We start from the raw sequence: 21119 nt of genomic DNA, 5'->3' as shown, positions 1-21119 counted from the left end.
AGACAGAGAGAAGTTAAGTGACTTATCCAGGATCCACAGCTCGTAAATTAGGGAGCTAGGATCAGAAGCCAGGAAAATTCACTCCAAAATCTGTGCTTAGCCTCACAAGCTATGTTACTTGTGGCTACATGGCCACAGCTAGTTAGGAATCAAATTAGGCCCTAGAACAATTCTACTGTCTATCCAGAATTCTAAGACTGGAGTGAATTGATAGGTTCTTGCAACCTGGTGCAGTACTGATTTCAGCTTGCACTGGGCTCTCTATATGAGCAGGCAGCTGCTATGATAATGAAGGATGGATAGGCACTGAAGATTCAGCAGAGCTGAACACCAAACCCCCTCCCCGACAAAACCAAAGAAAGCACTTGGCCTTTGGGTATAATACTGTAACACGTTTGCAAGAGATTTGTTTCTTAACTATGTTTTGATAGGATTGCTATTAAAGTCAGTTTCTATTCTCTATACACCCTCAAAACAGCAAGGGACCATGACTGGTGGAAATGCCTTGCATGATATGCCTCTGTGGAAAATGAGAGTCGACTGCAAAAGCTCTTCTCCACCCTGTTCTTTCAGTCTTGCATCCCAGGTCTTGGTCTGTGTCTTACTGATTTCTCATGTTAATTATTTTAACCTTGTTCTCAGTGGCCTCCTTTGCCTCTCATTGCCATAGAAACCTATTCTATTGTAAGAATTGTCTTTCTTGCCTGTTCCTTTGACCCAGGCCCTCTACTTAAGTCCTCCTTCAGCTCCAAATCACCTGCTGAATTAAATCTAAGCTCCTTGATCTTGGCTTCCAGGGTGTTCCATAATTCGCTCCTCTTTTTTTCTCCTTTTAGAAATAATACATTCTTGGAATGGAGGTTAAAGTAGATCAATGTCAACCAAAATATTAACTGTAATAACTAACATATTTACATAGAACTTTAGAGTTAAGTAAAAACATATCCACCTACATCACCTCATTTAAGGCTCGCACTCTTCTATATTATGTATAATTATTTTACATTTACATAAATATAGATAGATAATGCAGATAACATGATTAGCGTTTTAAGTTCAATAAAATTGGGGCCCAAAGAAATTAAATGACTTGCCCTCTAAGAATTTATTGGAGCTGAAGCTACATCCTTTTTTTTTTTTTTCTTTTTGAGATGGAGTTTCACTCTTGTTGCCCAGGCTGGAGTGCAATAGCCCGATCTCCACTGTAAACTTCCACCTCCCAGGTTCAAGCGATTCTCCTGCCTCAGCCTCGAGAGTAGCTGGGATTATAGGCATGCACCACCACCACGGCCAATTTTGTATTTTTAGTAGAGATGGGGGTTTCTCCATGTTGGTCAGGCTGGTCTTGAACTCCTGACCTCAGGTAATCCACCTGCCTCAGCTTCCCAAAGTGTTGGGATTACAGGCCAGAGCCACCGCGTCCAGCCGAAGCTACATCTTAAACTCTAATATTCGGGCTCCCAGGTCATGCATATTATACTACACAATGTGATTAATAATCCTGTATTTATCAAAACAATTTTTTTTTTACATCCTGTAGCAGGCAGAATTCTAAGATATCCCCCAAGACCTTCTCTTGACCCCATCCCTACAGTACATGACATACATAATCCATGGGGCCGTGACTATGAAGAGAGATCACTCCCCTGATTCTGTTATGCGGTGTAGCAGAGTTGATCTTTTTTTTTTTTTTTTTGAGACACAGTCTCACTCTGTCACACAGACTGGAGTGCAATGGTGCAACCTCCACCTCCTGGGTTCAAGCAGTTCTTGTACCTCAGCCTCCTGAGTAGCTGGAAAAACAGGAGCACACCACCACACCCAACTAATTTTTTGTATTTTTAGTAGAGACGGGGTTTTATCATGTTGCCCAGGCTGGTCTCAAACTCCTGAGCTCAGGCAGTCCGCCGGCCTCAGCCTCCCCAAGTGCTAGGATTACCGGCGTGAGCTACCGCGCCCGACCAAGAGTTGATCCTAAAATCCGGAGATTATCCAGGTGTGCCTGATCTAATCACACGAGTCCTTTAAAAGCAGAGCATTTGGCCAGGCGTGGTGGCTAACGCCTGTAATCCAAGCACTTTGGAGGTCAAGGCGGGCGGATCACCTGAGGTCGGGAGTTCAAGACCAGCCTGACCAACATGGTGAAACCCCATCTTTTTTTAAAAAAAATAAATAAATAAAAGCAGAGCATTTTTCTCCAACGGTGGCAGGAGAAGAGTCAGAAAGGCGTGCTTCCGCTGGCCCAGAAGAAAGTAAACATCCATGTTGTGAACTACCAATAGGGCTCAAGCGGGACGGACTTGAGAGCGACCCCTAGGAGCTGACGGGGGGCCACTACTAACAGCACACAACAAAACAGGCAACTCAGTCCCACAACCGCCAGGAACTGAATTCTGCCTAAAAGAATGAGTTAGGAGACGTATTTTTCTCCAGAGCCTCTTATGCGATTTCGGCCTTGTCTTACCCTGGGCAGAGAACCCAGACACCCAGTGAATTACCAAGGATTACAAAGTATCTCCCCAGGAGAGTGGTTTTTTTGGGCAGGGGAGGATACGGTTTAAAGAAAAGTTTTTGGTGTGGATGTTTTCAGAGAATCCAAGAACTCTCCATTACCCAGTCTCACTATTTCCTATCCTTTTAAAAGCCCTATCACCCTTTCACTTAAAGTAGCTGTCCCCGGGAAGCTTTTCTATGTTGTACCCCTTCTAGGGGGAATGGGACTGAATAGGGAATGAAATAAAGCGGCCTAAAAGGCATCTCGCTGTATCTTTGATATTTTGCCTAGGGAACGCCCTATCATGTCACAGCATATAAGCTACCGGGTTATGCATTTGCTGCTAGCTGAAGAGATTATTCCTTGATAATCGTTCCGTCAGAATAGGAACGAATGGTACTCCTGTTCAGAGAACTACAAATCCCAGAAGGCCGTTTGGCCAGGGCGCATGTGCATCGCGCGCCCCTTCCTTTTGCGCTCCTCTTCATCTGGAAAGACCCGCCCCGCGGTGCTGTCGCTCGCGGTAGAAGAAGCGGAAGAAGATGGCGCTCACCAGGTGGGTTGTTGATTGGGGTCCTCGATACGGAAGGGTCTGGGAGTACCAGTCCTTTTCATTACTCTTCCCATACTCTCCGGGCGGTGACCTGACCCGGGGCACAGAATGACGTGGGCCAAGACTACGGCTAGGCCCTCCTGCCAGCCGCCGCTACGACTAGGCCTAGTAGAAACTGGGGTCTTTGAGCGGTTTCCCGGGTTTAGTTCACCCCCTCACCAAGGCCGAAAGCCGCGGCGTGGCCTCACGCTGAGGAGTGCGTTTTTCGCGTAAGCATCTGGCGGGGAGTGGACAGCGCTCCCTCAGGTCCGCGGCTTGGGCGAACGAGATGGGGTTGGGTTCGGTAGTGGCTTATTTGGGCGCAGTGAAGCGCGCGGGATGCGACTGCGCGGCTTTCCGGCCGTTTGCCTGTGATGGTCTCTCCTTTTGCTGTCCATTCGGTGTCTCGAAATAAGGATTCCTGAAAAAAGGGGCCCGGAAATGAACAGAGATTTAAATGAGCCACAGTAGTGGCCGCTGTCTGCAGATATGCACCACTGCTCCGCACTTTAACTTTGGATCGTAGAATTTCTTCCGTAGATAGAACCACCTCAGAGTTTTGCTGTTTCCGGTTGCCTTAGTAACCGTCTGTAAAGTGCTCCCCGCCTTTAAGAAAAAGATGCTTTTCAGTGGCAGCGTCCGAGAAGTTACACAACTCCTACTAGTCCCCAACCTGGCTGCCCCATCTTAAGTGGAAAAACTTTCCATGCGAACTCAGCAGGAAAAGTCTGGTGTTCAGGAAGGTTGTAGGGGACGTAATCATTTTAGGACATCAGCTTGAGCCCTCTTAACACCCTTCATTCCCCTCACCCATGTTTTTTTCCTGACTGATGACAGTTTGAATCCAAAAAATGCTTTAATCAAAAACTTATTTTGGGAATTACTGTTGGTGCTTTGCTCTGTCCTGGGGTTTGTGTATACAGAAGGAAATCTGTCCTTGGCTACAGGGAAGATGGGGTACAAGGCATACAGACATGAAACAGTTACAGAACACAAAATGCATATTTGTGTAATACTAACCTTAGTACAGAAAGAATTAGATGGAATAAGTTATGTGGGCTAGAGAGTTTTCTTCCCCCTCCTTTCCAAAATTTTTTTTTGCTTTATTTTTTTTTTTAATTTTGTTTATTTTTTTAGATGGGGTCTCACTATGTTGGCCAGATTGGTCTTGAACTCTTCTTGGCCTCAAGCAGTCCTCCTGTCTTGGCCTCCCAAAGTGCTAGGATTGCAGGCATGAGCCACCATGCCCGGCGTCTGAAATATTTTTTAATAAAAAAATAGAAATGAGGTCTCACTACATTGGCCAGGGTGGTCTCCAACTTTTGGCCTCCGGCAGTCTTCTCATCTGAGCCTCCCAAAGTGCTGGGATTGCAGGCATGCGCTACTACGCCCAGCCAAGAGTTTTCTTTAGTGAATGTTACAGGCAGCAAACATTTGAGTGCCCCCCAACCCACCCCCCGCCGCAGGTGTGAGGCACTGTGTCATAGACTAGTAAAGTTATGAGGGGAGACTTTGTGGAAAAGGTGGAATTTGAAATGGACACAGGAAAAATTTCTAGAGATGTCATGGGTATTTTTTATTTATTTTATTTTTTGATATATGGTCTCACTCTTGCCCAGGCTGTAGTGCAGTGGCCCAATCACAACTCATTGCAGCCTCAACCTCCCAAGGCTCAGGTAGTCCTCCTGCCTCAGTGCCCTTGAGTAGCTGGGACTATAGACCCTTGCCATGATGCCCAGCTAATTTTTCTATTTTTAGTAGAGGTGGGGTTTTGCCATGTTGCCCAGCCTGGTCTTGAACTCCTGGGCTCAAGTGATCCACCCATCTCAGCTTCCCAAAGTGTTGGCATTACTGGCGTGAGCCACCACACCTGGCCTGTCGTGGGTACTGTGTGCTTAAAATTACAATGGCAGAATGCAGTCTTTAAATGACTAGTCTTGGGGACTCCAGAGCTTTCCATACCTACCATCTGGTGTTCATCAGTATTCTTTGTAATATCCTTTAAATCAGTAAACGCATTTCCCTGAGTTCTGTGAGCTGCCCTAGCAAATTAGTTGAACCCAAGGATGAGGTCATGGGATCCTGGTATGTAGTCAGTTGGACAGTGGCCCAAACCTACTATTGGCATCTGAAATAAGGGCAGTCTTGTGGACTGAGCCCTCAACCTGTGACATCTGACACTATCTCCAGGTAGCTAACATCAAAGTTGAATTGAATTAGAGGATACTTAGCTGGTGTCCAGTAGAGAATTGATAGCTTCCTTGATATGTGGGGAAAAACTGTCACACATCTGGTATCAGAAGTGTTGTGTGTTGTTGATTGTTGAGTGAAATAATAGAAACTGAGTTTATTTTAATTTTAACATTCGGTCTACATGGAGTTTACATTCTAATGGGACAGAAAGACTGTATGAGTAAAATCAATAATGCAATTTCAGGTAATATATGCTAGGAGTAAGATAAAGATAAAGGGTTAGAGAGTGACTCAAGTTTGGGGTGAAGTGGCTATTTTGGGCAAGATGGTCAGAAAACAGCTCTAGAGAGAGGTAACTGATCAGAGACGTGAGTGCTAAGATGCAAGCTATTGAAAGATCTGGGGCTACTCTAGGTGCACTGCCTTTGGGATAGCCCTGCTCTGCAAGGAGCAGTCAAAAAAGAAAAGATCTGGAAATCTGGAGAAGAATTTTCTAAAAAGCATACAAAAATTTGTTTTTGGATTTTTTTTTTGGTTTGTTTTTGAGGCGAAGTCTCTCTCACCTAGGCTGGAGTGCAGTGGAGCAATCTCTGCTCACTACAAACTCTACCACGTGGATTTAAGTGATTTTCCTGCCTCAGCTTGGATTACAGGTGTCTGCTACCGTGCCTGGCTAATTTTTGTATTTTTAGTAGAGATGGGTTTTCACTATGTTGGCATAGCTGGTCTCGAACTTCTGGCTTCAAGTGATCTGCCTGCTTTAGCCTCCCAAAGTGTTGGGATTACAGGCATGAGCCACTGCGCCCAGCCAGAAAAATTGTGATTGATTGGTAGATAGATGATATGTAGAAGATAGATTGATTGATAGATTTTATGGCAGAAGGAATAGCCAGTGTAAAGATCATGAAATGGCTTGTTTATGGAAAGATAAGAAGTTTGCAGTGGCATGAAGATGGTGAGTGCCAGGGAAGAGTGTATTTATTTCTCCTACAAACACTTAAAGGAGCCCCAGCTGTGAGCTAGAAATCCTGGAGCATTAGGGATGAAAGAAGCATAAGGGATGATTCCTGCAGAGTTGCTCAGTCTAATGAAAGCAGAATAGGTAAATGAGTAGATAATTGCAATACAGTTAGATATTCTAGTAGTGGTATATAGAGGGTTTTGGGGGATCATAGAGACAGGCAATTAACCCAAACTGGAAGAGTCATGGAACAGCCCTAAAACAGTCAAACATACAGAACCTGTATTGAACGGTGTTTAGATACTATGCTAACTGGTTCATGTATTTTTCTCATTTAATACTTACAAGAACCTGATGAAGTAGTTACTTTTATGAATTATTATTACAGATGAGAAAACAGACTCAGTTCTAATCCTAGTTCTTTTGTATTTACACAAAAGTAGTTCAAAGAAAAGAGCATAAGGATAAAAATGTTAAAAATAAGGAGTAGCCAGGCATAGTGGTTCATGCTGCCAGCAATCCCAGTACTTTGGGAGGCCGAGGCTGATGGATTTTTAAAATTTCTGACTTTTATTATCTTTGCTTATAGCTTTTTACCTGCACTCCTGGCCTTGAGGCCAGGAGTTTGAAACCAGCCTGACCAACATGGGCCAACATCTCTGCTAAACAATGGAGACAGTAGAGACAACCCTGTCTCTACTAAAAATAGAAAAATTAGGGGTGTGGTGGCATGTACCTGTAATCCCAACTACTCGAGAGGCTGAGACATGAGAATCACATGAACCCAGGAGGCAGAGGTTTCAGTGAGCCAAGATTGCATCACTGCACTCTAGGCTGGGCAACAGAGCGAGACTCTGTCTGCAAAAAAAGGAGTATAGGAGTAAAAACCTGTACACTGCACAGTTTAACTCTGGATTATTAGGAATTTTTACTTGCTTGTTATAAGAAATATGGAAACAGGCCAAGGATGGTGGCTCACGCCTGTAATCTTAGAATTTTGGGAGGTCAAGGCAGGCAGATCACCTGAGGTAAGGAGTTCAGGACCAACCTGGCCAACATGGCAAAACCCTGTCTCTACTAAAAATACAAAAATTAGCCATGCGTGGTGATGCACATCTGTAATCCCAGCTACTTGGGAGGCTGAGGCAGGAAAATCGCTTGAACCTGGGAGGTGTAGGCTGCAGCAAGCTGAGATTGTGCCACTGCACTCCAGCCTGGGTGACACAGAGAAACTCTGTCTCAGAAAAAAAAGGAAATATGGAAGCATAAATGCTTGAGTTTGTCTGTTATGTGAAATACCTGTTAATTTTTGTTTCTGGACATCATTTGCTTTAGTCCTAGTCAGATGTTCCTACTGTATATCTTTGAGTATTTCTGTCTTTCCACATATAATAAAATGACTAGTATTGAGTACTGCCATAAATTATTGAAAAGTCTGCTCTTTTGCTGCAAAGGAAAAACATTATAGGAAAAATTGTCTCTGATGGTCAACTTGCAGTGGTCAAAATAAACATAAGAGTTTTTAAAATTTGTGACTTTTATTATCTTTGCGTATAGCTTTTTACCTGCACCTACTCAGCTATCTCAGGACCAGCTCGAGGCTGAAGAAAAGGCAAGATCCCAGAGATCACGGCAGACCTCACTGGTCTCCTCCCGAAGAGAGCCTCCCCCGTACGGATATCGGAAAGGCTGGATACCTCGGTTATTAGAGGTACATATGGATCTTAAATTTAGATTTATTAAATTGTACTGAAATTTATTATAGCACACTATAACATAAATTTAAATGTTAGAACCTCTGATTATGAATGTCAGTATGATAGACATTCTGGTTATGAGCTCTGAAGATGTCTATTTCCGTTAGAAGATATATCATATTCTTTTTGCCTATTATCTATCACTGCTTTGTGGTCACTAGAGAATTGTACCATTTGTCTATTCCTATATCAAACTATTAAACGTCTACAAGAAAACTAACATTTTATTAATCCAGGAATTATAGCGTATGGAAAATAATCGAAAGTAAAAGATAAGAGAGATGAAAGTGGATTTCATGTCTGGTCTGTTCCTCCTTCCCTCCAATAATACCACATAACCCTGAAGAGACAACTTTCCTTCAGGGAAAACTCCAGTAGCACTTCCTTTGCTCATTTCTTTCTTGTCACTTGTTTTCTCATCTTTAATTTGAGAATGTTAATATATATCTGATACATAGATTAAATATATTTTTAGGGGTATAAGACAAAATTTGGTTGATTCGAAGGCAATGAGGGAGAAGGAACCATCTGGCTTCTCCATCTAGCTTGTTGCCAAAGAACAAACTTCAGCTGGGCATAGTGGCTCACGCCTGTAATGTCAGCACTTTGGGAGATTGAGGCAGCAAACCACCTGAGGTTGGGAGTTTGAGACCAACCTGACCAACATGGAAAAATTCCATCTCTACTAAAGATACAAAGTTAGCTAGGCCTAGTGGCGCATACCTGTAATCCCAGCTACTAGGAGGCCGAGGCAGGAGAATCGCTTGAACCCAGGAGGCAGAGATTACAGTGAGCCGAGATTGCACCATTGCACTCTATCCTGGGCAACAAAAGCAAAATTCTGTCTCAAAAAAAAGAAAAAAGAACAAGCTTCCTTGGCAGCACCTATTATAATTACTCAAAATACTTTACATTAATTAATTAATTAATTATATTTATTTTTTGTGAGGGAGGATGGAGTCTTGCTCTGTTGCCCAAGTCAGAGTGCAGTGGCATGATCTTGGCTCACTGCAACCTCTGCCTCCCAGGTTCAAGCAATTCTCCTGTGTCAGCCTCCTGAGTAGCTGGAATTACAGGCACGTGCCACCATGCCTGGCTAATTTTTTGTATTATTTTGTAGAGACAGAGTTTCACCCTGTTGGCCAGGCTGTTCTCAAACTCCTGACCTCAGGTGATCCATCTGCCTCAGCCTCGCAAAGTGCTGGGATTACAGGCATGAGCTACTGCGCTCAGCCTACATTAATTTAATACATATTCCTTTGCCTGATTCTAGGGCAGCCTTCCCATTCTTGACCACTTTCTTAACTTGGGAGAAAAGCAAACATTTGAGACCAATATTTTGCCTCCTCAAGACCTCCTCCACTTTTATCAAGCCTTTTTCTTCTCTCTCCCCCAGTATTATTCTGATTCCTGCCTATTTTGCTTCCTAATGTCCCAAGGAATGTACTTGCCCTATTAAAAATCTGAAGTGCGTATACCATTCCTAGTTCTTTCATTTTATCACTTTTCTTCTTCTTCTTCTTCTTTTTTTTTTTTTGAGACAAAGGCTTGCTCTGTCACCCAGGCTAGAGTGTAGGGGTGCGATCTTGGCTCACTGCAACCTCCTCCTGGGTTCAGGTGATTCTCCTGCCTCAGCCCCCCAAGTAGCTGGGTATAGACACGTGTCATCATACCTGGCTAATTTTTGTGTTTTCAGTAGAGGCAGAGTTTTGCCATGTTGACCAGGCTGGTCTCAGACTCCTGACCTCAGGTGATCTTCCTGCCTTGGCCTTCCGAAGTGCTGGGATTATAGGTGTGAGCCACCACACCCAGCCATCACCCCATCACTTTTTTTCTGTCCTTAGTAGTTATGATTTTTATTTTACAAATATGAAGGGCTCCACCTTTTTTCACATGCCTTCAATTAGTGATCATAGTATTCATTGAATTGAAAGTTGTAGCTTAGAGCCCTACCAGAAGCCATCTGTATTCTCAGTCTCTTCCATGTGTCATTCCCCTGGCTACCAGACTCTATTTTTATTAAGAGTTTATAAGAGGAACACCTGACTAGATCATATCTTGTCCTGAGTATTCCAAAAAAACCACAAATGGGTTTCTTTGTTGCTTTTTTGTCAACTTTTTTCTGGTCCTTATGAATGCTGGTGTTTGAAGGCCAATCATATTGCAGTTATTAAGGGATTTTTGTCCTTTTGTTTTCTATGATAATGTAATTTGTGGGAGGCAGAGCAAGATGAAAGATCATCAAGGAGTCTTATCTGGGTTAAAAAAGTAGTGATTGGCATCATCTTATAGAGGAGTTGAGTGTCTCTGTTGAGGCATTATAAATATTGTTTGATCTGTCAATAGATTGTACAATGGGAGTAACAGGCATCATCTTAAATAAAATAGAAATCTCATCCATGCATTTCAGCATTATGATACTTGGTTGATTTTAGCTTTTTAGATTCTTACTTGACTATCAGTCATTTTGTATATCCTGGTAGAACAGAACAGTTTATTTGAAAATCAAGCTGAAATGGCCAGCTAATCTGGAAATGCTGTGGATGCTTCTTGAGGGGAGTGAATGTTCTGTGGAAGAAGGCATTTTGTTCTAGTTTTCAATGTAAAAGCTATGATTTTCTGGCAAGCTTAATGACCACATAATGCTACATCTACAGTTCTGAAGTGCTTATTATAGTTGAAAAACTCTAGCAAATCCAAGCATGTGTCAGATTGATGGCCTGGGTACGGGAAGCACTTTTCTTAGGAATGCTTTAACTCTTTCTCGTTTACAAGAAAATGTCTCTCAGCTTTATTCTCTTGGTTTTCAAAAACTTCAAACATCTCTTTAGCAATAAGCATATTGTACTTAGGAACTCAGATCTTAGATCTAATGGAGTATTTCTTAAAGAGGTCTTGTAAAAGTGAATATTTGCTTTTCTTTTTCATTAAGCCCACTCTAAATGATTAATTTTAATTTGTGTTTTCTATCATTTCTTAGTAGTACTCATTTGGCTGTTTGGAGCTAAAAGAAAGGTATTTCACAGTAGTAGAAAATACAAACCTTTTTGGAGTCTCAGAAGATCTGGGTTCGAGTCCTGCATATGCTACCTGTGAGATCTCAGGAAAACCGCTTAATTTTTCTAAACCTGAACATTTCCATGTAAAATACAAGGATGTTAAAGAGTTACAAAGATTAAGATACAAATATGAATCATGTTTAAAGTGTACTAAGCAAATACTACTAAATTTTTTTAAACTACTTAAAAATTATACTTGATCCTCATGTTTATTTGATAAACCTTGTTAAAATATTTCATCAGCAAATTTTATTTAGCTTGTTCTACTTTAGCAGTCTCAGTTTTCTCTCCTAAATAATTATATATAATCACTAGTAGAAACGTAGTAAACTCATTCCTGGATCCTTCCTATTGTATTCATTTGCTTCTCACATAACAATGAATAAATGGTATCATGTTAATAAAATCTAATTCCAAGAAAAAATCCTTTCTGTTTATGCCCTAAGTATAGCTTTACCTGTTCCTCACTAAAATATTAAATATATGCTAAAATATATACATATATATATTTTGCTTTGTCCCAATCATTTTGCTTAGTTTCTTTCTGTATATATAAAATCCACATTTTCTTGCTGTAGCCTGTAAATTCCTTCATGATTTGGTGTTTTTCACTCCTGTTACTTGTGCCTCAAGCTCTGCTGTCCTCAGTAAGCTGTTAGCCCCACTGAATTCTCATTTCCTAAAATATGCCAAGCTCATTCTTGCAGCAAGGCCTTCGCATTGGCTATTTGATCTGTCTAGAAAATGCTTCCCTCGTGTATGTATATGTGTATGTATCTTCCCATGGCAGCTTTCTCATCATTCAGGCTTTAGCTCATTTTACTTCTTCACAAAGGCTGTCCCAACCACCCTATCAAAAGTAGCCCCTTTTCCTAGTCTTTGTATTACCTTCATGGTACTTATCACAAGCCAAAGATTGTGTTTTTTATATCTTTGCCTACTAGAATGTAAACTCCACAACAGACCTTTGCTGTATCTCTAACATCTAGCATACTACGGACTCGATAATTATTTGCTGAATGAATGTATATATTTTGAATGTCAAATGACAATTAACTGTTTCATTTAACTACTTCTAATGTATAGGATTTTGGAGATGGAGGTGCTTTTCCAGAGATCCATGTGGCTCAGTATCCACTGGATATGGGACGAAAGAAAAAAATGTCGAATGCACTCGCCATTCAGGTGGATTCTGAAGGAAAAATTAAATATGATGCAATCGCTCGACAAGGACAGTCAAAAGACAAGGTACTCCTCTCATGTTTTCCCTTAATGATAAATATTTTAGGAAAAATTTTTAATTTTGTGGACATGATAAATCTCTTGCTGTTTGAATTATGTTAAAAGTAGCAATGTCTGGGCATGGTGGCTTGTACCTATATTCCCAGCTACTTGGGAGAAGCAGGAGGTTTGATTTAGCCCAAGAGTTTGAGGATGCAGCGAGCCACTGCACTCTTTTTGGGTAATAGAGCAAGACCCTGTTTTTGAGGGTGGAAAAAAAGTACATTTTAAAATAGTTACTTTAAATTAGTAGCATTCTAAAACTGCCAGTAAATTTTTTAAAATCTGCAATACCAGAGCCTTCCCATCAACTTTTAATTTCTCCTATAGTTTCTTCTAACTTTGCCTATAGTCTTCTGGTTTCCTCCATGTACTGAGAGTACTTAGGTATTTATTTTAATAGTTCATTTGAATATAATAAATTACACAAACTTCTTTTGCCCTAGATTAAGTACAAAACTAGCATTTGCTATCCAGATTTAGGATGGCCCTGCTACTAAGTAATCCATAGGCCAAAAATAAAATTTGCTTAAAATAATCTCATCACAGAACGGCTACACTCAGGGCCAAGGAACTATTTTTAAGAAGACCTAGTTTTTTTTTTTTTTCTTGTAAATAAATACTCAAGATAGAAGTAAAAGATTTCTTTAGAACTGATGATGTTTGGAAAAATACTTGAGAGCTTTGAGTACCTATCATTTGCCTCTCTCTCCACCGACCAAACTTTTTCAATTTACCCTCTAAAATAGCACTAACAACCCATCCTTTGCTTCTGCATCATGGCTGCTGAGCTTTTAGGGAAAACAATTATGCAATCATGCAGATTTATATCTCCTGTTTCAGCTCAGCTCCCTTGGTACTCCCACTAAACTTTAATTCTTACTTCTTTTATACCGTCTCATCCTTAGTGAGTGACTCCCCCATCTCTTTGAATATAAAGACTATTGGAAGAAAATTGTCAGTTTTCTTTATCCTGCCCTTTTTTTTTCCCTTTTACTTTTGTTTCTGCATGAAATGCCTTCTTCTGTCTAAGCGTAATCTTTTTTATTTGATTTTATTTTATTATTATTATTATTTATTTATTTATTTTAATAAAATAAAGACAGGGTTTCACCATGTTGGTCAGGCTAATCTTGAACTCCCGACCTCAGGTGATCCGCCCACCTTGGCCTCCAAAGTGTTTGGATTACAGGCGTGAGCCACCACGCCCAGCCTATTTTTTTTTTATTTGTTTTTTTTTTTGAGACAGAGTCTTGTTCTGTTGCCCAGGCTGGAGTGCAGTGGCACGATCACGGCTCACTGAAGCCTCACCCTTCTGGGCTCAAACAATCCTCCCACCTCAGCCTCTCAAGTAGCTGAGACCACAGGTGTGCACTACCATGCCGGCTAATTTATTATTTTTTGTAGAGGTGGGATCTCCCTATGTTCCTCAAGCTGATCTTGAACTTCTGAGCTCAAGCAATCATCCTGCCTCCACCTCCCAAAGTGCTGGGATCATGGGCATGAGCCACTGCACCTGAATCTATACCTAATCTTGCCATATATATTCTGGATCTCAGTCCCTTCCCTCTTCCTCTATAAACCTTACCTACTGGTCATTCTTTTCAATAGTTCTACACCTGTCCTCTTGTAATAGCTCTTTCCTGTTAGCAGTTGAATGTGCTTGTTTTTCTTGTCATTTGTTTGCTCTTTTTTATAGTGTCATGACACCCTTATAGCTCATTGCAACCTTGAACTCTTGGGCTGAGGTGATTCTCCTACCTTAGCCTCCTGAGTATCTGGGACTACGGGCACTCACCACCATGCTCAGCTGATTTTTTAATTTTTAGTAGAGAAGAGGTCTCACTGTTTTGCCCAGGCTGGTCATGAACTCCTGGACTCAAACAGCCCTCCCTCCTCAGCCTTCCAAAGTGCTGGGATTATAGATGTGAGCTGCCATATCTGGCCTTGTTTTCTGCTTTCTTTTTCCTTCATAACAACCACCTCAGCAAAGCCATAACTTTGCTAAACAAATGATCATGGCTTTTATTTTATTTGAGATTGGTTCTTCCTCTGTCACCCAAGTTAGAGTACTATGGTGGGATCATGGCTCGCTGCAGCCTTGACCTCCAGTGCTCAATCAATCCTCTTACCTCTGTCTCCTAAGTAACTAAGACTGCAGGCATACACCACCACGCCTGGCTATTTTTTTATTATTATTATTTTTTGTAGAGACAGGGTCTCCCTATGTTGCCCAGGCTGGTTTTGAACTCCTGGGCCCAAGCAGTTTTCCTGCCTCAGCCCCTGCAAAGTGCTGGGATTACAAGCTTGAGGCCACCTGGCCTTTCTTATCTTTCGAAAGATAGGCTTTTCCCTGAGTACCTATTCTCAATGTTCCCTCTAGCTGCCACTTAATTTTTACCTAATTTTCTTCACTTTTTTTTCAGGCTTCTTATAAGAGTTGTTTTGCCCTCTCTACCTCTTCACTTTCCTTTCACTCTTCAATTCACTACAAAATGACCTCACCTAAACCAGTCTGATGAGGTGCTCTCTGGCAAAAGTCTCTTAACACTTTTTTTTACAACACATTCTCTTTACACATTTTTTTCTCACTCCGTGAGTCTAACCAAAGAACACAGCATATTCTCTTTAATGTAATTTATTTGCCACTCATATGCTGATGACTGTTGAATCTGTTTCCAGCCCAGTATTCTCTGCTGCACTGTAGGTCCTTATATCTTCCTGGCTACAAAGGCAAGTGTATCTAGATCTCCCTGAAGTACTACTTAATCTAATCCAAACCTAAATACATACTTTTCCACTTAATCTACCTGCTATTTCTCTAACTCTGTAAGTGGTAGTGATATTTTCCTAATTGTTTATGCTGAAAGCCTGGGAGTCATTTTTCCTTTTTATTATACTGATTTTTTAAAATTATACAAATAATATATTGTCATGGTAAAAGATACCGTAAGTATATATCATAAATATATACAGTCCTGCCCACTTTTCTCCTACTTTACTTCCCAGAGGTAACTGCTGTTACTACAGTGATGTATATAATGCCAAATTTTTATTATGGATTTAGATATTTATATATATCCTCATTTTACATACACACTTACAAACTTTTGTTTACACAGATGGAATTTTAATGCCCATAACTTCCTTTGATTTGTTTTTTTTTTTTTTTTTTTTTTTTTTTTTTTTGAGACGGAGTCTCGCTCTTGTTACCCAGGCTGGAGTGCAATGGCGCGATCTCGGCTCACTGCAACCTCCGCCTCCTGGGTTCAGGCAATTCTCCTGCCTCAGCCTCCTGAGTAGCTGGGATTACAGGCACGCGCCACCGTGCCCAGCTAATTTTTTTGTATTAATAGAGACGGGGTTTCACAATGTTGACCAGGATGGTCTCGATCTCTCGACCTCGTGATCCACCCGCCTCGGCCTCCCAAAGTGCTGGGATTACAGGCATGAGCCACTGTGCCTGGCCAGATTGTTCCTTTTGTCTATAATGCAGCCACTAGAAATGAATCCCAAACTGGTACCACTCTAAGGTTTGTATCTTTTTGTTGTTGTTGTTGTTGTTTTCTAGAAGTGGATAGATTCATGCATGAAGTTTTGGAATGCATTGAATAATTCAACATTAATTGAGTAACTATTGGCATTATGGGAGCACTTCTTGATTGTTTGAGAATGTCTTCAGCATTGTACAGTGTTTAGCATAAGTGGCACTACCTATGAATGCCAGTAGTATCCCCATCCCACCCCCATTGTCTTAACCAGAAACACCTCACACATTTACGGAGGCACTGGGAGAGAAGAGTTAGAGGTGGCAGTGATGCTCTGTTTGACAACCACTGATTATCCTGTTTTAGAAGAAATAGAAATTGACTGTATAATGTACAAAGTAGGATTTTAAAATTTTTGTTATCATTCCAGAGACTAAACAGTTTATTGGATTTCTGAATTTGGACCAAGATTTCTAATTTACTTCAAAGAGGTCTGGTATTCTTCAGAAACCAGGGAGTTCTCATTGAAGTATTAATAGTGAAAGAGTAAGAATGGAAAATGCTAGCTGTTAGGTATAAGAAGTGAGAAGAATCAGTGAGGATTCTAAGATGTAATATTCTAGGACAAGTCTAAGGCAATTGATCTCTCTACATGTGAAGTAAGTACTGTGTATAGGACTTATTAGTAATACAAAATTGGGAAGGAAAAAGTTTTTTAGCATAAATCTTCATAGAATCAAGTGCTTTTTTCCTAATTATGATTTTAGTGATAAATGTTGAAATAAGGGGCTTGGTGTATGAATTTTTCCCTCTGAAATAGTTATATAAGAAATATTACATACAGGCTAAGTGCGGTGGCTCATGCCTGTAATCCCAACACTTTGAGAAGCTTGAGGTGGGAAAATCATTTGAGGCCAGGAATTTGAGATTGCCCTGGGCATAATGAAACCCTGTCTCTTAAAGAAAAGAAATGTTACATACATACTGTACCTAAAAAATGTCTTCAACGTATTACCCCAAAAAAACCCTAACAACTTTGACCCCACAATAAATTGTATGTTATCTTATTTGTATGATTTCACAAACTAGCTAAGGTAGATAGTGTTTTCTTTCTATCTCACATAGTGAACGTTTTGACAGGCTTATCCTTTCAGTCAATCTAGTTCTTTGCTAGTTATCCGTAATAAAATACCTGTTTCACAGATGAGTTACTGCTTTGTCTTGTTGACAAAGCTTATTTGTTCTTCTGATACCTTCAAGAGTATAGTATTTTTCAGATTACCCTCCCCAGCCCCTTTGCCTCCTAGAATGGACTCAGTTTCTTCAGCATATTTAATTCTCAGGCTATAAAAATTTGGGGGTTTGGCTGGGTGTGATGGCTTACGCCTGTATTCCCAGCACTTTAAGAGGCCAAGGTGAGTGGATCGATCACCTGAGGTCAGGAGTTTGAGACCAGAGTGGGCAACATGATGAAAATACAAAAATTGGCCAGGCGTGGTGGCAGGCACCTGTGATCCCAGCTTCTCAGGAGGCTGAGGCAGGAGAATCACTTAAACCCAGGAGGCGGAGGTTGCAGTGAGTTGAGATTGCCTTACTGTACTCTAGCCTAGGCAACAAGAGCAAGACATCATCTAAAAAAAAAAAAAAATCGGGGTTTTAATTACTGTGGAGGAATCTTGCTCTTCAGATGTCCTTTACTCAGCCTTGTGAGATGCTGAAATCTTACTGATGCTCATTTGAAGGGTTATTAACTTTGGAATACCCAAATAAGAAGCAGCAAATGACTCTTGTATGCTAAATTACTATTGACATTTTATGTTGAACATGTATGACTACCAGGAACCCATTTACTTAGAATCCTTTCCTATAACGATTGCTATGGAGAAGTGATAAACTCTTCATGATTAACTCTTCGTAGACTTGGTATTTTTTTCTACTGTTGTTATATAATTTTCAGCTTATGGTTGTATAAGTTTTTCCATCCTGGGAGGAAATAAGACTTTTGAGGTCAGTTAGTAGCTATGTGATCTTAATGTACTGAGCCTCACTCTTTTCAATAGAGTGAGTTTTATGATCCCTTCCAAAATGAACACTCTTAGAATATGGTGACACTAATAGCTCACATATCAGTAGTACGTGTTTTGTGCTAAAACATCTTATGCTGTCCTACCTGATCCCTTTTCTCATTCCTGAGAAAAACGAGCTGGAGATTTCAGCGTATAGCCATGAGATAGTTTTTTCTGAGAAATCAATAGCTTATAGAAAGTTCTGTAGGATCTAAAAAATATAAACTTATTTGTTTATTCATTCATTCATTCATTTATTCTTCAAAATAGAGATGGGGTCTTGCCATGTTTCTCAGGCTGGTCTTGAATTCCTGGGCTCAAGCTATACTCCAACCTTGGCCTTCCAAAGTGCTGGGATTACAGGCATGAGTCACTGTTCCCAGCCTATAAACACCTTTAGCAGGTAACAGAGCATCTCTAAAATTCATTTATATATTTGTTTGTACAAAAAAATTAATTGACTATCTCCTTTGGACTAGTCATTATTATAAGCACAGGAGATACTTTTTTTTTTTATGAGACAGAATCTCGCTCTGTTGCTCAGGCTGAAGGCAGTGGCACGATCTCTGTTCACTGCCACCTCCGCATCCTGGGTTCAAGTGATTCTCCTGCCTCAGCCTCCCAAGTGGCTGGGATTACAGGCACCAACCACCACACCCAGCTAACTAATTTTTGTATTTTTTTAGTAGAGACGGGGTTTCACCATGTTGGCCAGTCTGATCTCCAACTCCTGACTTAAGGTGATCCACCTGCCTTGGCCTCCTGAAGTTGTGATTACAGGCATGAGCCACCACACCTGGCCAGTAGATACTTTAATAATAAGATTGCCCAAGGCTGGGCACAGTGGCTCACGCCTGCAACCTCAGCACTTTGGGAGGCTAAGGCAGGCAAATTATAAGGTCAGGAGTTGGAGACCAGCTTGGCCAATATGGTGAAACCCCGTCTCTACTAAAAAAAATAACAAAAATTACTCGGGCCTGGTGGCATGTGCCTGTAGTCCCAGCTATTCGGGAGGCTGAGGCAGGAGAATCTCTTGAACCCAGGAAGCAGAGATTTTAGTAAGCCGAGATTTCGCCACTGACTCTAGCCTGGGTGACAGAGCGAGACTCTGTCTCAAAAAAAAAAAGAAAAAAAAAAAATACATATATATATATTTTGCTCACAAGTAATGTGGGTATTATCATTGTGCATACCTCATAGGGTTGATAAAAAGGTTAAATTTAGTTAATAAACTCTAGAAAAACAGGCATATAAAGTGCTTACTAAATAGTAGCTATTATTATTTTAATTTTTATTTTGAGACAGTCTTGTTCTTGTCGTTCAGGCTGGAGAGCAATGGCGTAATCTTGGCTCACAGCAACCTCTGCCTCCTGGGTGCAAATGATTCTCCTCCCTCAGCCTCCCATGTTCCTGGAATTACAGGCACCCATTACCATGCCAGGCTTATTTTTCTGTTTTTAGTAGAGATGGGGTTTCACCATGTTGGTCAGACTGGTCTTGAACTCCTGACCTCAGGTGATCTGCCGCCTCAGCCTCCCACAGTGCTGGGATTACAGGTGTGAGCCACTATGCCCGGTCCTATTTTTATTGTTTTAACAGGGGAGACAGATAATAAACAAGTAAAGTAGATAAATAATTTCATGCTGTGAACAGTCTTGATCACAGTAAACAGTATTATGGAGCAAATGATTGGGTGGGGAGGGGTTGCCACTTTAGCAAGGGCAGTCAGAGAAAGCCTCACTAATGCAGGACCTTTGATCTGAAACACACAGATTGGGAGCTTACTTGAAGAACAACGAACAGCACTCTGTAAAGGCGTAGAATTGGGGAAAAGCATGTTATGTTCAAGAAACGGAGGATGAACTAGTGTGACTGAAGCATAATGAGTGAGAAAGAGTTATAAGGGGAGATTGAAGGCATAGGCAAAGTCAGGTCAAGTTGTGTAAGCCATGAAGTGGCTCACACTTTTTTGCTCTGTTGTTTGGAGTATAAAATTAGAAATAGCATCCATTTCCTTTAAACTGTTTTAAAGAATGATGTATGATAGACTTTATTAATATAAGACTTTGCGGCCAGGCGCGGTGGCTCACGCCTGTAATCCCAGCACTTTGGGAGGCTGAGGCAGGTGGATCACGAGGTCAAGAGATTGAGACTATCCTGGTCAACATAGTGAAACCTCGTCTCTACTAAAAATACAAGGAAAAAAAAATTAGCTGGGCATGGTGGCGCGTGCCTGTAATCCCAGCTACTCAGGAGGCTGAGGCAGGAGAATTGCCTGAAACCAGGAGGCGGAGGTTGCGGTGAGCCGAGATTACGCCATTGCACTCTCCAGCCTGGGTAACAAGAGCGAAACTCCGTCTAAAAAAAAAAAAATAAGACTTTGCTTGTAGGAGTAAACATTTCTACAAAAAAAAAAATTTGGAAGATCTCAAGTGCCTAGGAATTTTATTTTCTTTGATATTTATAAGTTGTCCTTTTAATGTACATCAAAGAATTTCTGACCAAAGCATTAAAGTGAAGAATGCCTATTATTTATTGAATTTTCTATATTTCTTTTTTACTTTAAAATATGCCATCAAACTTTTTATGGAAATATTTAAGAAGCATAGACGGACCTGAAAGCAACCAGTATTCTATTTGTTAAGGGCCTGCCACATCAGCATCACCCTAATAGAAACCATGTTGGGCCTGGTAGAAGTCATATAACAGGCCTCAATTTGGATAATGGATATAAAATAAGTTGTGTATATATAGAATATGTATCTTTCTTTTTCTTTTTTTTCCTTTTGTCTTTTCATGGAAGAAAGTGTTCTGGGTTTTTTCATGTGGCACATGTTTATTTTCTTAGTCTGTGAATAGAGTTGATGGCAGAAAAGAGAAGCATTATAAGTAGGATGAGGTCAATAAAATTTTCCAGGCCCAGTGAATTTGGAAATAATACTTGGTAACCTGACTTAAATTCTGATGAGTTTGTAATCCAAGATAATGGTCCTATAGGCAATTTCTATTGTCGTTAATTTCAAGTCCTAGTGAGCCTCAAAAATAGAGATCATCGACGCATGATTTTGTTGGCACAGTTTATTTAGATACTGACTTGATTAGAAGATCTCAAATAATTTAAATGCATGAGGTCAAGGGAAAATTATTAACTTATAGCCAGGGTAGCAATTTGTGTATATACTTTTTAAGCATCCTTGGTTTTAAAATCTAAAAGACAAAATCTGAGTG

At 40.7% G+C, this 21119-nt stretch overlaps 1 protein-coding gene across 2 annotated transcripts in view; it reads left to right on the top strand.

Moving 5' to 3' along the window:
* Window positions 1–2975: 2975 nt before the first annotated feature.
* Window positions 2976–21119, top strand: part of SNW1 (SNW domain containing 1) — a 39420-nt gene continuing 21276 nt past the window's right edge. For both annotated transcript variants that reach the window (XM_012476835.2, XM_064375073.1), the window contains exons 1-3: window positions 2976–3050; window positions 7798–7951; window positions 12143–12304. In XM_012476835.2, coding sequence (XP_012332258.1) covers window positions 3037–3050; window positions 7798–7951; window positions 12143–12304 — 330 coding nt within the window. In that variant the 5' untranslated portion in view covers window positions 2976–3036. The remainder of the gene's footprint in view (window positions 3051–7797; window positions 7952–12142; window positions 12305–21119) is intronic.

This window comes from Aotus nancymaae, unplaced genomic scaffold (genome assembly GCF_030222135.1).
Source record: "Aotus nancymaae isolate 86718 unplaced genomic scaffold, 86718_ANA_hifiasm-v0.15.2.pri h1tg000011l, whole genome shotgun sequence".
Taxonomy (NCBI): domain Eukaryota; kingdom Metazoa; phylum Chordata; class Mammalia; order Primates; family Aotidae; genus Aotus; species Aotus nancymaae.
This window is presented reverse-complemented; position numbering and strand designations above follow the sequence as displayed.